The following is a 15,890-nucleotide window of genomic DNA, read 5'->3' as shown; positions in this document are numbered from 1 at the left end:
AAATAGGACAGCATGGCTACTTACCTCCCACTGATAATTCTAGTAACATAGTGAAATCAATCAAACATGAAGTCCTCCTACAAACGCTGGAAATGCAATCAATCTTCCGACATTCTCATCTCTCTCATGATCCTACCTGCAACTTGCATGTGAATGATGAAATGCTTCCACGAACGATGCCTCCGCGAACGTGTCCAAAATTTCACAGCATGCGCCGATCGATACCTCAATGGGTTCTGGCCCCTCGGACCTCGGTAAATGCCAGGCAATGCGTTAAGGCATATACGTTCTGACCTGCGTAGACTCACTCCCGCAGATCGTAGTAGCTTTTCACTCCTGCTGGCTGTACATGAACAGAGGGGCCGGCACCGGCCGTGAAGGAGTTGGAGTCAGTTCGATTCCAGTGGGGCATCCAGGGCTTCTTCGCTTCGACAGCGACAACCGTACGGCGATGATCCGGAGAACGGGTGAGGCCGCCAATATTTTCCTTTCTTCAATTACTATATAAATGCTCACGGCTTCGTATCGCACGGTGCCACTAAAGGCCCAGCTGCATCAACGCGGAGACAAGACCAAACATAGAATATATTCCGTCGGGCGACGCCAGAGCTGCACCTTTTATTTTTGAATGGGAAAACTTTGGTCGGAGCCAAATCAGACCGCTATCACTACCGCGTGCCTTACCATGCACGGGATGGTTTATTTCACTCCCTATGTTCGACTTGCTTCTTCCTACTACAGACCCAGCATTTCTCTCCCAGTTGGCTTTCCTCGGACCGTACATTATTCATTGATCAGCCTCTGTGTTGCTTTCTCTCCTCGTATCACCAACTATCTCGCCGTCTGTCTCGTATGTGAACTATTCGATGACACGAATCTGGTGTAGAGTGGCATGACGATATCAGTGGGAAAGCTGGGAGGCTTGGGGAGCTGGTGCATCATTTCATGAAGTGCGTCTCTCTTTTGACGTTGCAGGCTCATAGAGCATGTCATAGCCGAGAGAGGTCGTCGTGGAAAGCCATATCTCGCCAGAGTTTTCCCGTTCATGTCAATCAGAGTTACGACAGCTTGTGCTCAGTTGCTCGCCCTGAATGGTAACGAAGCCACGTATACAGCGCATGTACATGAGTGGTCTATGTCCGATAGCAAATCCAAACTCGTACGGCAATTACCTGAATCCTATGCGGGAGCCACCTCTGTGTGCATTGAGTGCATCTACGAATGCTCCTATGCCTCGATGGCGATGATGTCCATATTCTAGGACGAGTTTACTCAATATCCAGATTGACGGTGCTCATGACGCTCGCCACCTCAGGCAATACCCAACGAACGCATAAAATGGCAATATCCATTCCACAGACTAGATGAAAGCAATACATGATCAACTGCCTTAAGACCACCGGCCTGGAATAACGGGGAAGGAACTGGAAAGGCCGCCGTCAGCAACTACGTTTTGACCATTCACATAGCTAGATTCGTCTAACAACAACGTCAGCTGTTTTACGTTACGGCTTCATCGCAATATTCATTGCTCACCAGATGCAAGGAACAAGGCTACATTGGCTATCTCTGGATGGCAGAGCTATTAGCGCCTCGTGCTAATTGTGAAAAAGTGCCTCACCTTGAGAAACGCCATAGCGACCCAAGGGATTAAGTTGGCCAATTTTAGGGCCAGTACCTTTGGACCTCGCGTATTGAAAGACCCCGGTCGTCATCCCGGTCTCAATCAACCCTGGACAAATGGAGTTGACTCGTATGTCAGACATCCGCAACTGACACGCAGCTGTTTGTGCCATATTGTTGACACTACAGAAGAATAAGACACAAGAGAGGCGTGGATATTAAGTTAGCGCACTCACGCAGCTTTGCTTGCGCTGTCTGAAAACGAGTCGTCAGTCTCAGAAAGTCGGAATGAAAGACGTCATCGTACAGTCTAAAGGTCCGCCGCCAGAACGTAAGCCGGCAACTGTGAAAGTTCAGTCAATGCAAGAGACACGCTATGAATAACATAATAACATACCAGAGGCGGTGAGAATGATACTCCCTCCACTAAATTCTTTTCCGCGCGATAGGTTGGGCTTCATCATCATTTCCGAGGCATACTTAATGGCCAGGAAACAACTACCATATAGGTACGATGTTAGAGAATATCTTGTTATGATATATGTACGTACGAAAGCGTGTTTACAGCCATTATCTTCATGAAGCCTTCACTCGTGATATTGCGCAGATGGTCTTTGCTAGCCATGCCAGCCTAACACGTCAGTAAGCAGAGGGCGCACGGGTAAAGGTTGACAAAGTACATTAGCAAAAAACACGTCCAATCTTCCTTCCTCTTGTATAGCCTGCTTGCACACTCCAGCAATAGCCGATTCGTTAGTGGCATCGGCGGCGAGAGTGGTGACCTGCACGTCATTAATAAGTACAGCGGTTGTTTCCCGTACCAGCAACATACCTTCACATCTGGATATCGCTTCTCGATGGTTGCTTTGAGCTCCGGAAGGTTCGTTCCGTCGAGGTCGAGAAGGTACAGATGAGTGGCACCTAGTCCACTTCACCGTCAAGAAAACAAATGGAATGTGAGATCTTGATGCGTCACCTTCATGCGCGAACTGCAGCGCCGTTGCGCGTCTTAATCCTATCATCAGACCAACATAGACTCACGCAATTGGGAAAGCTGGACGCACCCTATACCTAACAAGGAGCCAACACCAGTAATGATGCATACTTTGCCTTTCAGACGGTCCTTGCGTGGGGTGACCTCGAGCTGAGACTGGATCTGCTCGAGCCGAGCGGTCGTCCGTTTATGAAAGTCTTCTCCACCGCCACCAAGCTTGGTTGTGGCAGAGGCATACGGATTCGAAGGAGATTGGGGTTTCGACATTCTCAGTGGCGTTCAGTGTTGTTTGTGCAACCTGAGGTTAATCCTCTTAGTGTTCTTCAAGTTCAGCCACGGTACATGGGAAACGTGTTTCTAGCGGTGAATCGGGAAGTTTCAAAGCCAGCGGAGATCGCCGAATCGTGTGGTTCGGCCGTGACACTCAACTCGATGCGCTGGCATGAGGTGAAAATTGAACCACAGACAGAATGCGACTCAGTTAGCCGTACTACTTGATCTGTTTCGGTAACTCATGTTTTCATTTTTCAAGCACACATAAGACGCTCAGGCTAGATTTGTTTGGGCAACGGTCAGATCGTATCGCTGCGCGCTGACCGCTGCGGCAATAGTATATAATTTATACTCAAGTGCGTCATACTTCTGAGCATTGCCGTTAGTAAAATACACCAGAGCCATTGATCTTCGCCCGTCACTGGGGTTAACAAGAACTTCCAGCGAAAGCATTCTATGGATTCGTCCTAAGTATAAACATGTTGCTTCCGTCTCAGCTAACTACCTATCCTAGGAATATCTACGCTGTATCCGCCTGACGGTAGCTGGGTCTCCAGGATGCACTCGGGTTGCCCGACTCCCCGACTCGCGGCCCGTCATTCTTAACACAGGGATAATGGCCGCTGAGAACATAAGGCATTATCATAACGCATGCTGACACAGCAAAGAACCGGATGCCTGCAATAGAAAAGCATCGGAAAAGTGCCAGCTGAATTGGGTAAGCTTTTCCTCTTTTGCAAAATGGACATTTCTTTGTTGTGTAAAACGCACACATTCGCTGGATGATTGCGATCATATATTCCTGTGTCATTGTGCCTGAACTACGACTTGCATATGTACAAATTATAAAACACGACCCGAATTCGCCAGCGGCAGTACTTACCAGATACGGAAGTAGTCATGAATTTGTCGCCCAAAATCAAAATCGGCGTCTAGACACGGGTCAAAATGAATTTCGACGCGCAAAACTCTCCTTCAGCTTACTCTCTCTCCAACCATGGACACCCCAGACAACAAGGACGTGATTAAAACAGATAATGCGGATGAAACTGCTATCAGGACTGTCTCTGCTATCAACCCTAGTCCTGTGCAGGAAAAGGACGCACCTAAAGGTTAGCATTGACCTTCACTAACGCGAAACAATGCTGATGTATGTTTCTCTCCGGCATGAAGCTCTACTTAAGAAACTAAGTTTGACCGACAAACTACTCACACCTGCAATTCTCGTCGCGATGATCGTGGGTGTCGTCATTGGCGAATTCGTTCCCAACGTCCAGCCTGCCTTTGACACTGCGCGATTTGCTAGCGTATCCGCTCGTATGAGTCTATGCAGTTATCTATGGATTAACTCCTCACTGTATCGCATTCAGCTATAGCAATAGGCCTCATTGTTATGATGTGGCCAATCCTCACGAAGGTGCAATACGAAGCACTTCCACGTATCCTGCCCACACGCACTATGCTCAAGCATGTTCTCCTCTCACTCGTGCTCAATTGGATAATAGCGCCATTTATCATGCTTGGCCTATCGTGGGCTACACTTCCTGACCTTCCGACCTACCGTACTGGTGTAATCATGGTCGGCCTTGCACGCTGCATCGCTATGGTCATGGTTTGGAACCAGCTTGCGCAGGGCGATACCAACTATTGTGCAGTCCTCGTGGTCCTGAATAGCGTGTTGCAAATCGCACTGTATTCACCATATGCGGTGTGGTTCGTGAACTACATGGGAGGCGCGGGAGCCTCGATTCACGTCTCGTATGGAAGCGTCGCCATCTCTGTCCTAATTGTCAGTATTACTGATTGAAGTGAACATTTCGCTCAAGTGTGCTTACTGCCATCTTTATAGTACCTAGGGATCCCACTCGGTGCTGGCTTAATCACTCGCATCGTGTTGCTCTACTTTACTTCGCGAGCGTTCTTCACCACACGATTCCTGCCCTGGATTTCACCGCTTGCGCCACTCGGGTTGTTGTACACAGTGATAGTTCTCTTCGCGTACCAAGGACATCACATCGTGCACAATATCGGCCAAGTCTTCCGTGTCATGGTGCCGCTTGTCTTATATTTCACCATCATGTGGGCAGGGGCATTTTCGCTAGTGTGGTGGCTAGGCCGTCGGGCTAGGGCAAAAGGACAAGGACAGGGAAAGCAATGGAGCTATGAGATGGCAGTAGTCCAGAGCTTTACTGCGGGAAGTAACAACTTCGTGAGTTCTACTTAAAGTGTTCCATTCATGAAAGGTATATCGACAAGGTTTTCGCCGTGCAGGAACTCGCCATCGCTGTAACCATCGCAGTGTACGGTGTTGGTTCAGATCAGGCTCTCGCAGCCACAATCGGGCCACTTGTGGAAGTTCCTGTGTTATTAGCGTTGACATGGGTTGCACTCTACCTGGGTCGTGTCCTGCATTGGAATGGACGGGGCGAGGAGGTCGATTCCTTAGACAGGACGGAGAGAGGTATCAGTGAGAAGAAGAAGCAGGAAAGGCTAGGGGCCCAAGAAAATGAATGAAAAGTTAACATTTACCGGCATGAGTATAGGATTCCCTGTATGCGAAGCCATATGTTGGCTGCGACTAAAATTTGATTAAGGACTGATAAAAGATCACCGTTGTGACAACTGAACGAATATACGACGACATGCACAAGCTAAGCTTGGCTCGCGGAATGATGCTGACTTAAAGATCCCTCTTCCGCGCAGATACCAGACACGCTGAATAGTTATGGTGAGCTTCTCCCTACTACCACGCGTTCCTTATCCCACGGATCTCTCCATATTTCAATATGGTGTACCTGGGCTTGCTCGTGCAAGATTCGTGCGACCTCTTGGGCTTGACCATCGCCCACTTCCAGCGCGATAATGCCGTCACTTTTTAATATGGGACGCGACTTGTCGCCTACCAGGGCAGCGATCATATGGTAAAATGAGAGTCCCTGGGCCGAGCCTGAGTCTAGGTCTCCGATCAGAGCGCGCGGGTCCTCATAATCTTTCACAGATCCGGGAAGAGTGTCGTACTGCGACTTTGGGATGTATGGCGGGTTTGCAGTGAGAATGTCATATGGTGGCCGCAAATTAGCAGCTATCACGAACGCAGGATCGCGAATATTTGCCAAAAGCGGCGTGAATGTGTTACTATCCCACTTTGGAAAGTCTGCACACAACGGTGGTCCATTGTCTAAAACAGTGATACCACAGAAGGCTCCATTATCTTTTGCTAATTGCACAGCAGATTCGGCGACGTCGATGCCGGTGGCGTGAGCCGATCCCGGCGGTAAGAGGTGGCAAAGCAGTAGGGCGATACACCCTGAGCCGGTGCAGAGGTCCAGAATGGATATTGGTTTGCTTTTAGTGGGACGCAACCGTTCAGAGAGACGAATAGTCCAATCCTCGGTCTCTGGACGAGGAATGAGAACGGGTGGGCGCACAATGAGATCCAGCGGGCCAAAGGGCTGTGATCCTGTCAAAAATCGAACAATGATACGGTCAAGCAGTTGGTACGTCGCCACGACGCACACACACCGAGAATGTATTGCAGAGGTTCGCCGGCGACCCTACGAGCGAGCATTTCTTCGAATGTTGGAGTGGGATGGAGCGAGGCGGGTATTGGGGGTTGTTCCACGGCTTGTCGCATCCACTTGAGCTCTAGCTCGGCTGCTCTTGCACCTACAGAGCGTTTGAGGGCCACAACAAGTTGCCTAGTGGACGGGGCCGGTATCATGTCCGGTCACAGTGAGGATTGGAGCAGAGTGCACGCCGGCCCCGAGCCTGACATGGCCGCGCGGTCTGTCCGGGAGCGCCGGAGCTTGCAGGCCAGATGCAGCAAGGCGGACCGCGGTCGGGGATGGGCCGGCCGGTTAACGCCGCAAAGGGCAGCGTGACCTGCAAAAATAGGCTTACCTCCGGCGCCTGTGCTATAGTGCGTCTAATGCGCGGTCGCTTGACTTGCCTGTGACACTCACGGTCGCGGTCTTGTCGCTTTCCATGTCTCCTTCAAAATGCTTCCCTCTCAGTCTCAGCAGGAGGATGTGCCCCCCATGTCGGCCAGTATGACCCAACAGCCTCTCCCTCCTTATCATATGCCTTCCACCTCCTCCTCAGAGCATAACACCCCCGACATCGACCCGAAGAAAAAGCTACACGTAAAGAGAAAACGGCCCCAGGACGCCGCCAGTGACAGTGCAGAGTCGGCATCACATCCTCCGCGGACACGCGAAGGCCCCAAGAAGAAGAAAGCCAACCGAGCGTGTTTTCACTGTCAGAAGGCGCATCTTACTTGTGATGATTGTGAGTTTGCTCTCCTTTTACTCAAACATCTTTCTTCTTCCGACCCGGCTGTGCATTTCTTGTAAATTTCCTGAGCGTGTCATAATGTTCAGCCTCTTACGTCGCTGTTTTGTGTTCATTCACTCATTGGCTGTCCCCCAGCACGCCCATGTCAACGTTGTGTTAAGCGCGGTATGGCAGATAATTGCACTGAAGGACATCGTAAAAAGGCCAAATATTTGCTTGATGAAGAAGAGCTTGGTAAGTCGCCTGCGTCTGCTTCATTCACATCGTATACCTACCGCACTCGTCAGAAGCTATGAAACGGAACAAGTCAGGAGAGGGTTCATCGAAAGGTGCCGACTCTGCACCCATCCCACAATGTAACGCACTTATTATATATTGTCTTCTGACTGCTGATAATGAACTTCCTGCACCACTCATCTTCAGCGCAACCGGATTCGCAATATGTTCAGCCTGATCCCATGTTCTCGTCATATCCAGTGTCATCATTTTCAATGACTTCCGAAGGCGCAAATCTTGAATACAGCATCCTTTCCGCCATCTTGGGCAACTCGCCTGAGGCGTCTGGAGCTGCTACTGGCAGTCCAGCTGCATCACAAGCTCCTTCATCTTCATATCCTGCACCAACACCGGGTGCTAATTTAGTCGCAGCAACATGGCCGACAGATCCATATGCAGCAACACCCCAATCGGCTTCCGGTAATGGCTATGTGACGGGGTCGGCGGGTTTTCAGGAACATACACCCCTCGCAATCCAGCCGCCAGACGCGGCTATGCCTTCAGCTTCCAATCCTCCGTCCGCACTTTCGCCCAACTTCATCGCCGGTGATTCCCGAGGATTCCCACCTGTATCGCAGTTTGGGCAAGTGCAAGGACACCCGCCGGCCGTTACCGTTCCTCAGACACAACTCTCTTACACTGACTACCCACCCCCTACTAGCACTCAGTCGACCCCACCATCAACTTCTACTGGCCAGCGATTCCCATCCTATCCACAACGCGCACAGACGGTTGGTGCATCGATACCTGGTGCTATGAGACCGGAGAGAGGTGCCGCTTGGGCAAATCAGGTATCGCTGGGCGTAGGGTCGGGTATGCCACCCATAGCACAAAGTGGGGCGGGTGTGTATCAGGCGGTCACGAAGCCATACGATTACACAGAAGGTTATCACTTTTTGATGAAGCATCTACCAACTCGGTGCGTCTTTCTTCGTTCTGATTGACTCGCTGTATATGGCTATGCTCTCCCAGGTCCGGAGGCAATAAAGGCTGATAGCTTTTCTGCAGCTTTGATAAAAATGATATCTTGCGAATCGTCCGTGCGCTCGCGATTTTCCGGCCGTCGCTCATAGCACTTCAAATGCCACTATCGGAGGAGGACGAGGTTTTTGTTGAAAAATGCTTCCAGCGCTCCTTGATTGTTAGTGTCACGTCTTCGTCTGAATGGTTTGAATTGGCCTAACAATTTAAAGCAGGAGCTTGACAAATTAGTATCATTTAGCGGTACACCAACTGTTGCATGGAGGAGAACGGGGGAAATTTGTCTCGTTGGTCCTGAATTTTACATGCTTACCGGCTGGGAGAAAGAAGAGCTTGTTGGACGACGTAAATACATATATGAGGCAAGTTATCTTGGATATGTCCCCTCTGATTCGACATTCATACCATCTACTACAGCTGTTTGAGAATCAGTCCGTCGTGGAGTACTGGGAGAACTTCGCCAATCATGCTTTCGAGAATACAACCCAGAGTGTTTATTCTCACTGCGTCCTTCTCAAGCCGTCTGGGGCACCGGTGCCTTGTACGTTTTGCTTCTCCATCAGGAGAGACATCATGGATCTTCCCAGTCTAGTCATAGGTAGGCGAGACTCTTGCGAGGTCAGCCTTGCGTTGATGCCAATCTTTCCGTTGCAGGACAGTGGCTGCCACTTTTATAATGTGCGCCTGTCGGAACAATACCTGCCTTATTCAATATCCTATCGCGCTATCGATTTGCATTTCTATCCCTTTCGCATCGCTGACTATTGTACATCGACTAATGCGGCGTCCATGATATCCGGACCCAGTTGTATTTATAGTCGCTGGCGAGCAGAGATGGCCACTCTGGTCAGTTCCTTCATGGAATATAAATACGGAGAACTGTACACAAGAACAGTTCGAGAATTAAGGAACTTCAATGACTTTCTAAGGGCTAGTGTGAAGTCATCCAGTCCTAAGACCCATCCCTGATCTCACTCTTCGGCCCACTATCCCATCTTCACCCTCTCCTAAAGTTTTAGACTGCATCTCCAACTGTCGCGTACTCGCTCTCAATGCCAGGCTCCATCACAGACGCATGTCCTAAGATGAGGACGGACGAAGCACCGACTAACCAGAAGAACGTGGCAACAGGGGATGCGAACCACAGTAGAGGAATGCCGATGACAAAGAGCCCTGTATAGAGCGACTTTTGGGTCACAACATGGTCACCGACTTGCATGGGCTCGGGTGCTGTAAAGTTATGGTGGAAATTTACCAACGATGAGCCGGAATGGGACAATATACGAGAGTTGAAAAAAAACAATGCGCACCAAATCTGTTGATTGCTGTAAATCCACCGATAAGGAATCCCAGTGAGATTAGCAGGAGTGGGTTCGTGATCAGCGCGTAGACAGCGAGGACGCCGACAATAACACCATAATTGCCTGTTTTGAGGTTATAGAGAATCGCTGAGTGACTGGTAACGTATCAAGTCAATGCAAAAAAAGCCATACCGGAAAAGTATCGTGTATTATATGAGATTCTCTGATGAGCGGCAAATAGTCAGTCTCGCCGTGGGTGCAGGGCTCCAAGCGTGATGAACTTACTGAAGTGGCGGTATTCATATCCGCAGGTTTTGAAATACGGTGGTGGTCAAAAAACTCGCTGACTGGCCGGAGAGCACTCAATCGAGACTCCTGTAGACAGAGTCGCATTGTTCAAGGCCGAACTGATGAGTACGAATGGAATACTGAACTTACCCGGAAAGACCTGACGGTATCAGTTACGCGCATGAGAGCCTCCATCTCTGTTCGTTCCAGACAAAGTGAGAGAAGTGGGTAGAATAGGTATAGTAGACGGGGTGTAGTATACAGATGCCCTGCGTGCGACGGTGAATAAGTGGATGAAGTTGTGTGAGACGCCGGAGACGCAGCCGCGGGCCAGACGTGTCAGGACGTCTGCGCGCCTGCGGCGCAGGCTTGTCCTCGTGCCGCCCATAACCCCGCTGCGCAAAGCTCGCCATTGTCCAAATCAACTGCACACAACCCTCACCATGATTCGTAGGAATCCAACACTGATCGATATGTGCGACACAGATGTACAGCAGGTGCGCGACGCGGTCGCAAAGCGAAGGGAGGCCAGGGCAGAAGCAGACGGGGTCGAGTCGCTCGCGGCGATGATGGCCCAGAGGCAGAGCAGCCCTCTGATTGGATTACCACCTCCCCAACCATTTGTTGCGACGGAGGACGCACGGAGGAAGAGAGAGGCTCTGACTCGAGAACAACGACTGGGGCTGTTATGAGCATAGAGTGGACAGTGTCCAGAAAGTGAGTCGTTGAATTTCTGGTTGGGATGGCGCTGATGGTCTGTGCTGTAAATTTGATTGTGGCAGTAGGAACCTCCCTATAGATGTATACCTGTCATTTACGCAATTTAGAGAGAAATGGCCGCAAAGACATATAATCTGTGGCAAATGTGGACCGTATTTCAAGTGTAGTATTCCTGCCTAACGTCTGCCATTTGAAGATGTCCAAGGTTGGAATACCGTACCTATGTATGATGGCCCAGTGGATCTACGCCAATATGTCGCGAAGATGAACATAGTTTCTGTGGCAATACACGGAACGTCTGGATCAAAAGGCTTCCCTTGCCATAGAAAGATCCCCCGTGCCTTTGATTTATGTCGACCTCAGTGAAGATCTGATGTCGCTAGCCATGCTTCCATTTCTGCTGTGGTGAAATTTTATCTTGGTCGTCGTGCTGTTTCTGGCTGCCTGACTTGCTTCTATATATCGCTCGCATCTGACGTCGTCTCCTGGCACTCACTTCATTCATGCGGCGACATGGACTGGATATGTATGACATTTCTGATTCCGCTGTCGCGTAGTTCTACCAGGCATGTTTTTTGACACTCTGTTCCTTTTCAATATCCGTTCTGTTCAATCCTCGCGAGAGTTGGCTGCGCATGTCTGGTACCCCGCTGTTTTGATTGAGTAAGTGGTTCTTGCGGATAGTGTCGGCATCATTTCATATTCAATGGATGCACGACTAGGTATCGGCCGCCATGTGAAGTCCTAGAAAACCATCCCCAAGGTGTCACCAGGCTGCGCCGTGCCATTGAAATAACCCCGCGATATCATGGCGTTTCCACGGGTTGACTTCTCTGTCCCAACTCGAGTCTCATCGTGTGCTCATACATAGCCGTGGTACCTCCGCTACGTGTGACTATAAAATTTTGTGTCTAATTCTATAGATGCTATGGATATGACACGTCATTATTTCGCTCTACCTTTGTCAATGCAGCTATCATATAGTTTGCATCCCGCAAGATTCACCATTGACTTCACATTTGCACGACGAATTTAAATTATCTGAATCTTTCTGCTCGGTGGTTGCCGAAGATTGCCGAAGGGGAGATTCACATGACAATCCCCGCGCGGCGACCAAGACCGGCTGAATTGAGTCTCGGGGCAAGTTGCAGCTTCTTGCTATATAACCAGTTCTGTGCATCCCCTGCGCCCTCGCTGCTTGTTCTCAGGGCCCACGATGTCGCTGCCTTTGCTTGTTAATGGTGCGGACTGTGGCCCTGTGAATCCCCTGCAGGGCTTGTCCAAACGGTTTGACCAGGATCGTGGCATCCAGCAGGTCAGTAGCAGTGCTCGACAGCGTGAACGCACTCTGATTTTGCAAATTCTCAATACTCTAAAACAGGATCATTTTGGTGCTGGGAGAGCTGGTCCTTCGAGAGAGGTGAGGAGGAGCAGGTATGGTTGTTTCATATGGAGTGTCTGACAACCCCTCAGTCTTTCCGCTCGCAATACTCTGCAGCAGCAGATGTCTCCCAGGACGCAGCGCGATTTTTCTCTAGTCATTCGGCTCCGCCTCTTGCGAATGGTTCTGCGCCATTCGACCTGAACGCGTTGCACGCATCGCTGCCCACCTCGCATTCCCAGTCGCTGGCCGCACTAACTCCTCAAAGGCATATACCCATACAGTCTTCATCTGCGGCTTGGGCTGTAGACTTTTTGTCGCAACCTTCGAAGCAACAGACACTCCCCGTGCACGGGGCTAGCGCCTCTACACAGATACAGCCAACCCAGAGTTCAAGTACTCACAGTCCGCAACAGTTTTCTCCAAATGGTCTGGCACCCAGTATGTGCTTTCTCGTCCCTCTTGAGTGAAAATTGACAAATGTATTAGATCTTCGCGGTTGGACCCCAATGTCCATGGGGTACAATGCTGCCGGATTCATGGGAGTCGCTGGGCCAGCATTTCACACCCCTGTTCAGACGCCCGGAGCTGCGTTGAGTTCTGATGGTGCGCACATACTACGTAGCATCTAGTCTGTTCTCACCGCTCTTTGAATTCATGAAGCATCACAGTGGGACCGGGAATTTGAATCTCAGGTGGCCTCATTGAATCCAGGGGAATCTGTTGCTCAACCGCTGGAACAAATTCAGCAGGATCAGACTCAATCTCGTATCCATGATGCAGATGAGCTTGCACGCACTGCTGGTCGCTTGATGGAGACAGTGCGGGAAGAACCGAACCCAAAATTCAAGAACAGTCAATTTTTAGGGCTAATGCGCCAATTGCGCGATGGAGAGGTGGTCGTTGAAGGTGACAAAATGGTTTCCAGGGAGTCTGCGCGGTCAGATTCAGCCGCCGTTGGATGGACGAACGATTCTCAGGGTACCACCGACGTAAAGGGCAAAGGTCGTGCACTCCCCACTTCGCCTCTCTCTGGTATCTCTAATGAGACGACGGCCTCTTATCGACCTCAAGCTGCAATACCGATGACCCGGGATGGACAAATCTTCAATGAGACAAATGCAGTGATCGATGGTTTTACGGAAAATCCAATCGACGCTTACTTACGTAGTGAGAACGAGGACTACATCGAATTGCAGCGTGTTTTTCATTCAGTTTCAGAGGCGTCGAATAAGGGCAACGTCGCCGTTCATGGACAAGACGCGGACTGGGGTAGGCTCCAGAGCGACTGGGACGTCTACGAGGCAACTGCTACTGGAGTCCGCCCACTTGCCCACTACCGGTTCCAAGCGCATAACCCATATGTCCTTGGAGAGGCCTCGAGAACGGACGACGTGTCGCGTACAAGCATAAGGACTGCTTTGTTCGAAGTATGTATATCAAACTCTTTGGATGTATTGATCTAGCTGAGGATATTCGCGCAGAACGTTTTAGAGCTTGAGGCTGCGGTACAACGTGATCCGACCAATGCTCTCCGTTGGTATGAATTGGGTGTTAAGCAGCAAGAAAACGAGCGCGAGCAGAAAGCAGTGCAAGCTCTACGCCGCGCATTGGAGCTCGACCCTTCGCATTTATCATCGTGGCTTGCTCTTGCGATATCTCACACCAACGAGGCCAACCGCCAAGGTGTTTACGAAGCAGTACGGGAATGGGTTGATCGTAACGAACGCTATCACTCTGCAGTTCAGCAGTTCCGAGCATTGAATCCTATCACGGATGATATGGTACCATTAGAACGTCTGGAGAACTTGACACAGTGCTTGATACACATGGCGCGCAGTGCTGCGGGCACCGAGATTGACGCTGATATCCAAATAGCACTGGCTGTTCTCCTCAATACAGCTGAGGTATCTCCCGCTCGCTTCATTTATCAACAGGTCACGATAATCTAATAAATTGCGATCCCTTAGGATTACCAGAGAGCGCGGGATTGTTTCAATACTGCTCTGGCCGTGCGCCCAGAGGTCAGACATTGTGCAGTTCATTTATAGATGAAGCTAACTGGCGCGCTGTAGGACTGGTTGCTATACAACAGAGTGGGCGCCACTCTCGCAAATAGTGGCCACCCGGAAGAAGCGCTACAATATTATCACCGAGCGTTGGAGTTGAACCCTACCTACATCCGTGCCAGGTGCTTGTCTTTGTAAGGTTTGTAGCCGTAGGAACTAACGTCGCGTCCACACAGGTTTAATCTGGGAATATCATGCATCAACCTGCGAGTACGTGTTTCGTCTCCTTTCTAACTATCCCCGCCCTGACAGCCCTTGCAGCGATACGAAGAAGCGGCTCAAAACATTCTAGACGCTCTTCTGTTGCAAGACAGCGACAGCGTGGCTGATCAGAGCGGCGCCGGAGAGAAGCGTGGCGTCACTTCTAGTGCACTTTGGCAAAGCCTGAAAACATGCTGTATGCACATGCAGAGAATCGATCTGACTACCCTCTGCGACAGGGAGGATTTGGAGGGTACGTGTCTATTTCTCTTCTCCTGATTGTTACTGACGTGTCGTTGTCAGCCTTCCGGTTGAACTTCCATCTTGGATAAAATCTGTTGCTAGGGTTCGTCGTGCTGGGTATGCGCTGACCAAGAAATTATCTAGTTTCGTACGACATGATAAACCCTGGACATCTAAGTTTGCCCTGCTTTCTTTATTCGAAACGCATATGGTACACGTTTGACGTTGTGGTGTGCCCCCGTTGGCCATACTGTGCCTTTACAATGGAAAAACCCTTACACATTTCGCGTGTAATGCAAATGACAACAAGGATCTCGGTTTGCGCCGTTCACTGTTGAGGTTCTCCCTTACCTCAGCCATGCAGAATGATCAATCAAAATCGCTTACGGCATGTACCGTACACAAGGTCCTGACTGGCCCTTAGGACCTTGAGAAGCTGACAACATCCTAGCTCCATCCGGCTGCTCGACCAATGATATCGATGCTGGCGTCGTTCCACAGCTCCTGCCAAAAGGGGAGATCGGCAGCGCATCAGACAGTGGAGCGATTCTGCAGTGCGCGATCGCCACACAAAGGTACGTATTTTCCAATCCTTGCTACTCGTCTAGTTCCAGCGAGACCGATTCTGGCCGGTGCCCCGCTGAGGCGCACCCCTGCTGATGGGTGGCACCTGCGATGTTGGCTGATTCATGGCGGACATACGCGTTGCTGTAAGCGGCACAGTCTGGGATCACTGCACGGTGATTTATTTGACATACGTCTCTAAACTAGCAGACGATGCTCGAAGAGCAAGCGAAACGTCCGTGCTTGGCCGGAAGAAAACCGCAGGTGTGTTTGTTAACCGGGATGGTTTGATGCTCCATGGCAGATGCAGTCGATGGCCGGGTTGCATGAGGTCATGGCGTAAAGCCGCATCGTCTGGTGAGATCCCTCAACGGCTGCTTTGTTCTGATGGGCCAGACGGCTATCTAACAATTCGAATGGGCCAGGGACGGAGTGGTGGAGCATCCCCATACAGGCCGTGGATCGAATGATGGCGGGATGTTGGGCGATGCGGATGGGGTTGTCGCCATATGCGTGGTGTGCTTCTGGGAAAATCTTGCCTGTAAACCAGGTCTCCCGCACCTTTCTCCGATGCGCCAGCGACAGCAGCGCTTGCGGGCCCAAAGCGAGGTTGGAGGTGCCAGCGGCGAGAGAGCCGCATCGTGCGCGCACATCCGCCTCCTTGTGGTGTTCGTCGCCCGGGG

General features: G+C 50.5%; 6 protein-coding genes across 6 annotated transcripts; 3 read left to right on the top strand and 3 right to left on the bottom strand.

Annotated features, from left to right (window-relative positions):
* Window positions 1-1,390: 1,390 nt before the first annotated feature.
* Window positions 1,391-2,884, bottom strand: FIBRA_02297 (uncharacterized protein; the record flags this gene model as incomplete). Its single annotated transcript, XM_012324160.1, has 11 exons — window positions 1,391-1,479; window positions 1,537-1,569; window positions 1,622-1,806; window positions 1,860-1,878; window positions 1,931-1,966; window positions 2,021-2,121; window positions 2,175-2,254; window positions 2,304-2,405; window positions 2,456-2,544; window positions 2,600-2,631; window positions 2,688-2,884. The coding sequence occupies 11 exons, from the start codon at window positions 2,882-2,884 to the stop codon at window positions 1,391-1,393; spliced, it is 963 nt and encodes a 320-aa protein (XP_012179550.1).
* A 1,003-nt stretch (window positions 2,885-3,887) lies between these two features.
* On the top strand, window positions 3,888-5,404 carry FIBRA_02296 (uncharacterized protein; the record flags this gene model as incomplete). Its single annotated transcript, XM_012324159.1, has 5 exons — window positions 3,888-4,002; window positions 4,064-4,207; window positions 4,261-4,679; window positions 4,740-5,099; window positions 5,162-5,404. The coding sequence occupies 5 exons, from the start codon at window positions 3,888-3,890 to the stop codon at window positions 5,402-5,404; spliced, it is 1,281 nt and encodes a 426-aa protein (XP_012179549.1).
* A 209-nt stretch (window positions 5,405-5,613) lies between these two features.
* On the bottom strand, window positions 5,614-6,611 carry FIBRA_02295 (uncharacterized protein; the record flags this gene model as incomplete). The annotated part of the gene is made up of 2 exons (XM_012324158.1): window positions 5,614-6,350; window positions 6,413-6,611. The coding sequence occupies 2 exons, from the start codon at window positions 6,609-6,611 to the stop codon at window positions 5,614-5,616; spliced, it is 936 nt and encodes a 311-aa protein (XP_012179548.1).
* Window positions 6,612-6,888: 277 nt separating this feature from the next.
* Window positions 6,889-8,865, top strand: FIBRA_02294 (uncharacterized protein; the record flags this gene model as incomplete). Its single annotated transcript, XM_012324157.1, has 6 exons — window positions 6,889-7,177; window positions 7,358-7,417; window positions 7,471-7,539; window positions 7,607-8,378; window positions 8,468-8,600; window positions 8,656-8,865. 6 exons carry the CDS (start codon window positions 6,889-6,891, stop codon window positions 8,863-8,865), a joined length of 1,533 nt encoding a protein of 510 aa, XP_012179547.1.
* Window positions 8,866-9,455: 590 nt separating this feature from the next.
* Window positions 9,456-10,224, bottom strand: FIBRA_02293 (uncharacterized protein; the record flags this gene model as incomplete). Its single annotated transcript, XM_012324156.1, has 5 exons — window positions 9,456-9,670; window positions 9,751-9,864; window positions 9,934-9,964; window positions 10,027-10,116; window positions 10,180-10,224. 5 exons carry the CDS (start codon window positions 10,222-10,224, stop codon window positions 9,456-9,458), a joined length of 495 nt encoding a protein of 164 aa, XP_012179546.1.
* A 1,741-nt stretch (window positions 10,225-11,965) lies between these two features.
* FIBRA_02292 (uncharacterized protein) lies at window positions 11,966-14,732 on the top strand (the record flags this gene model as incomplete). Its single annotated transcript, XM_012324155.1, has 11 exons — window positions 11,966-12,064; window positions 12,131-12,169; window positions 12,223-12,571; window positions 12,620-12,736; window positions 12,794-13,560; window positions 13,615-14,037; window positions 14,101-14,154; window positions 14,206-14,321; window positions 14,376-14,409; window positions 14,461-14,653; window positions 14,704-14,732. The coding sequence occupies 11 exons, from the start codon at window positions 11,966-11,968 to the stop codon at window positions 14,730-14,732; spliced, it is 2,220 nt and encodes a 739-aa protein (XP_012179545.1).
* Between the last annotated feature and the right edge of the window lie 1,158 nt (window positions 14,733-15,890).

The sequence above is a fragment of the Fibroporia radiculosa genome (assembly GCF_000313525.1).
Source record: "Fibroporia radiculosa TFFH 294 genomic supercontigs, scaffold1161, whole genome shotgun sequence".
Lineage (NCBI taxonomy): Eukaryota > Fungi > Basidiomycota > Agaricomycetes > Polyporales > Fibroporiaceae > Fibroporia > Fibroporia radiculosa.
This window is presented reverse-complemented; position numbering and strand designations above follow the sequence as displayed.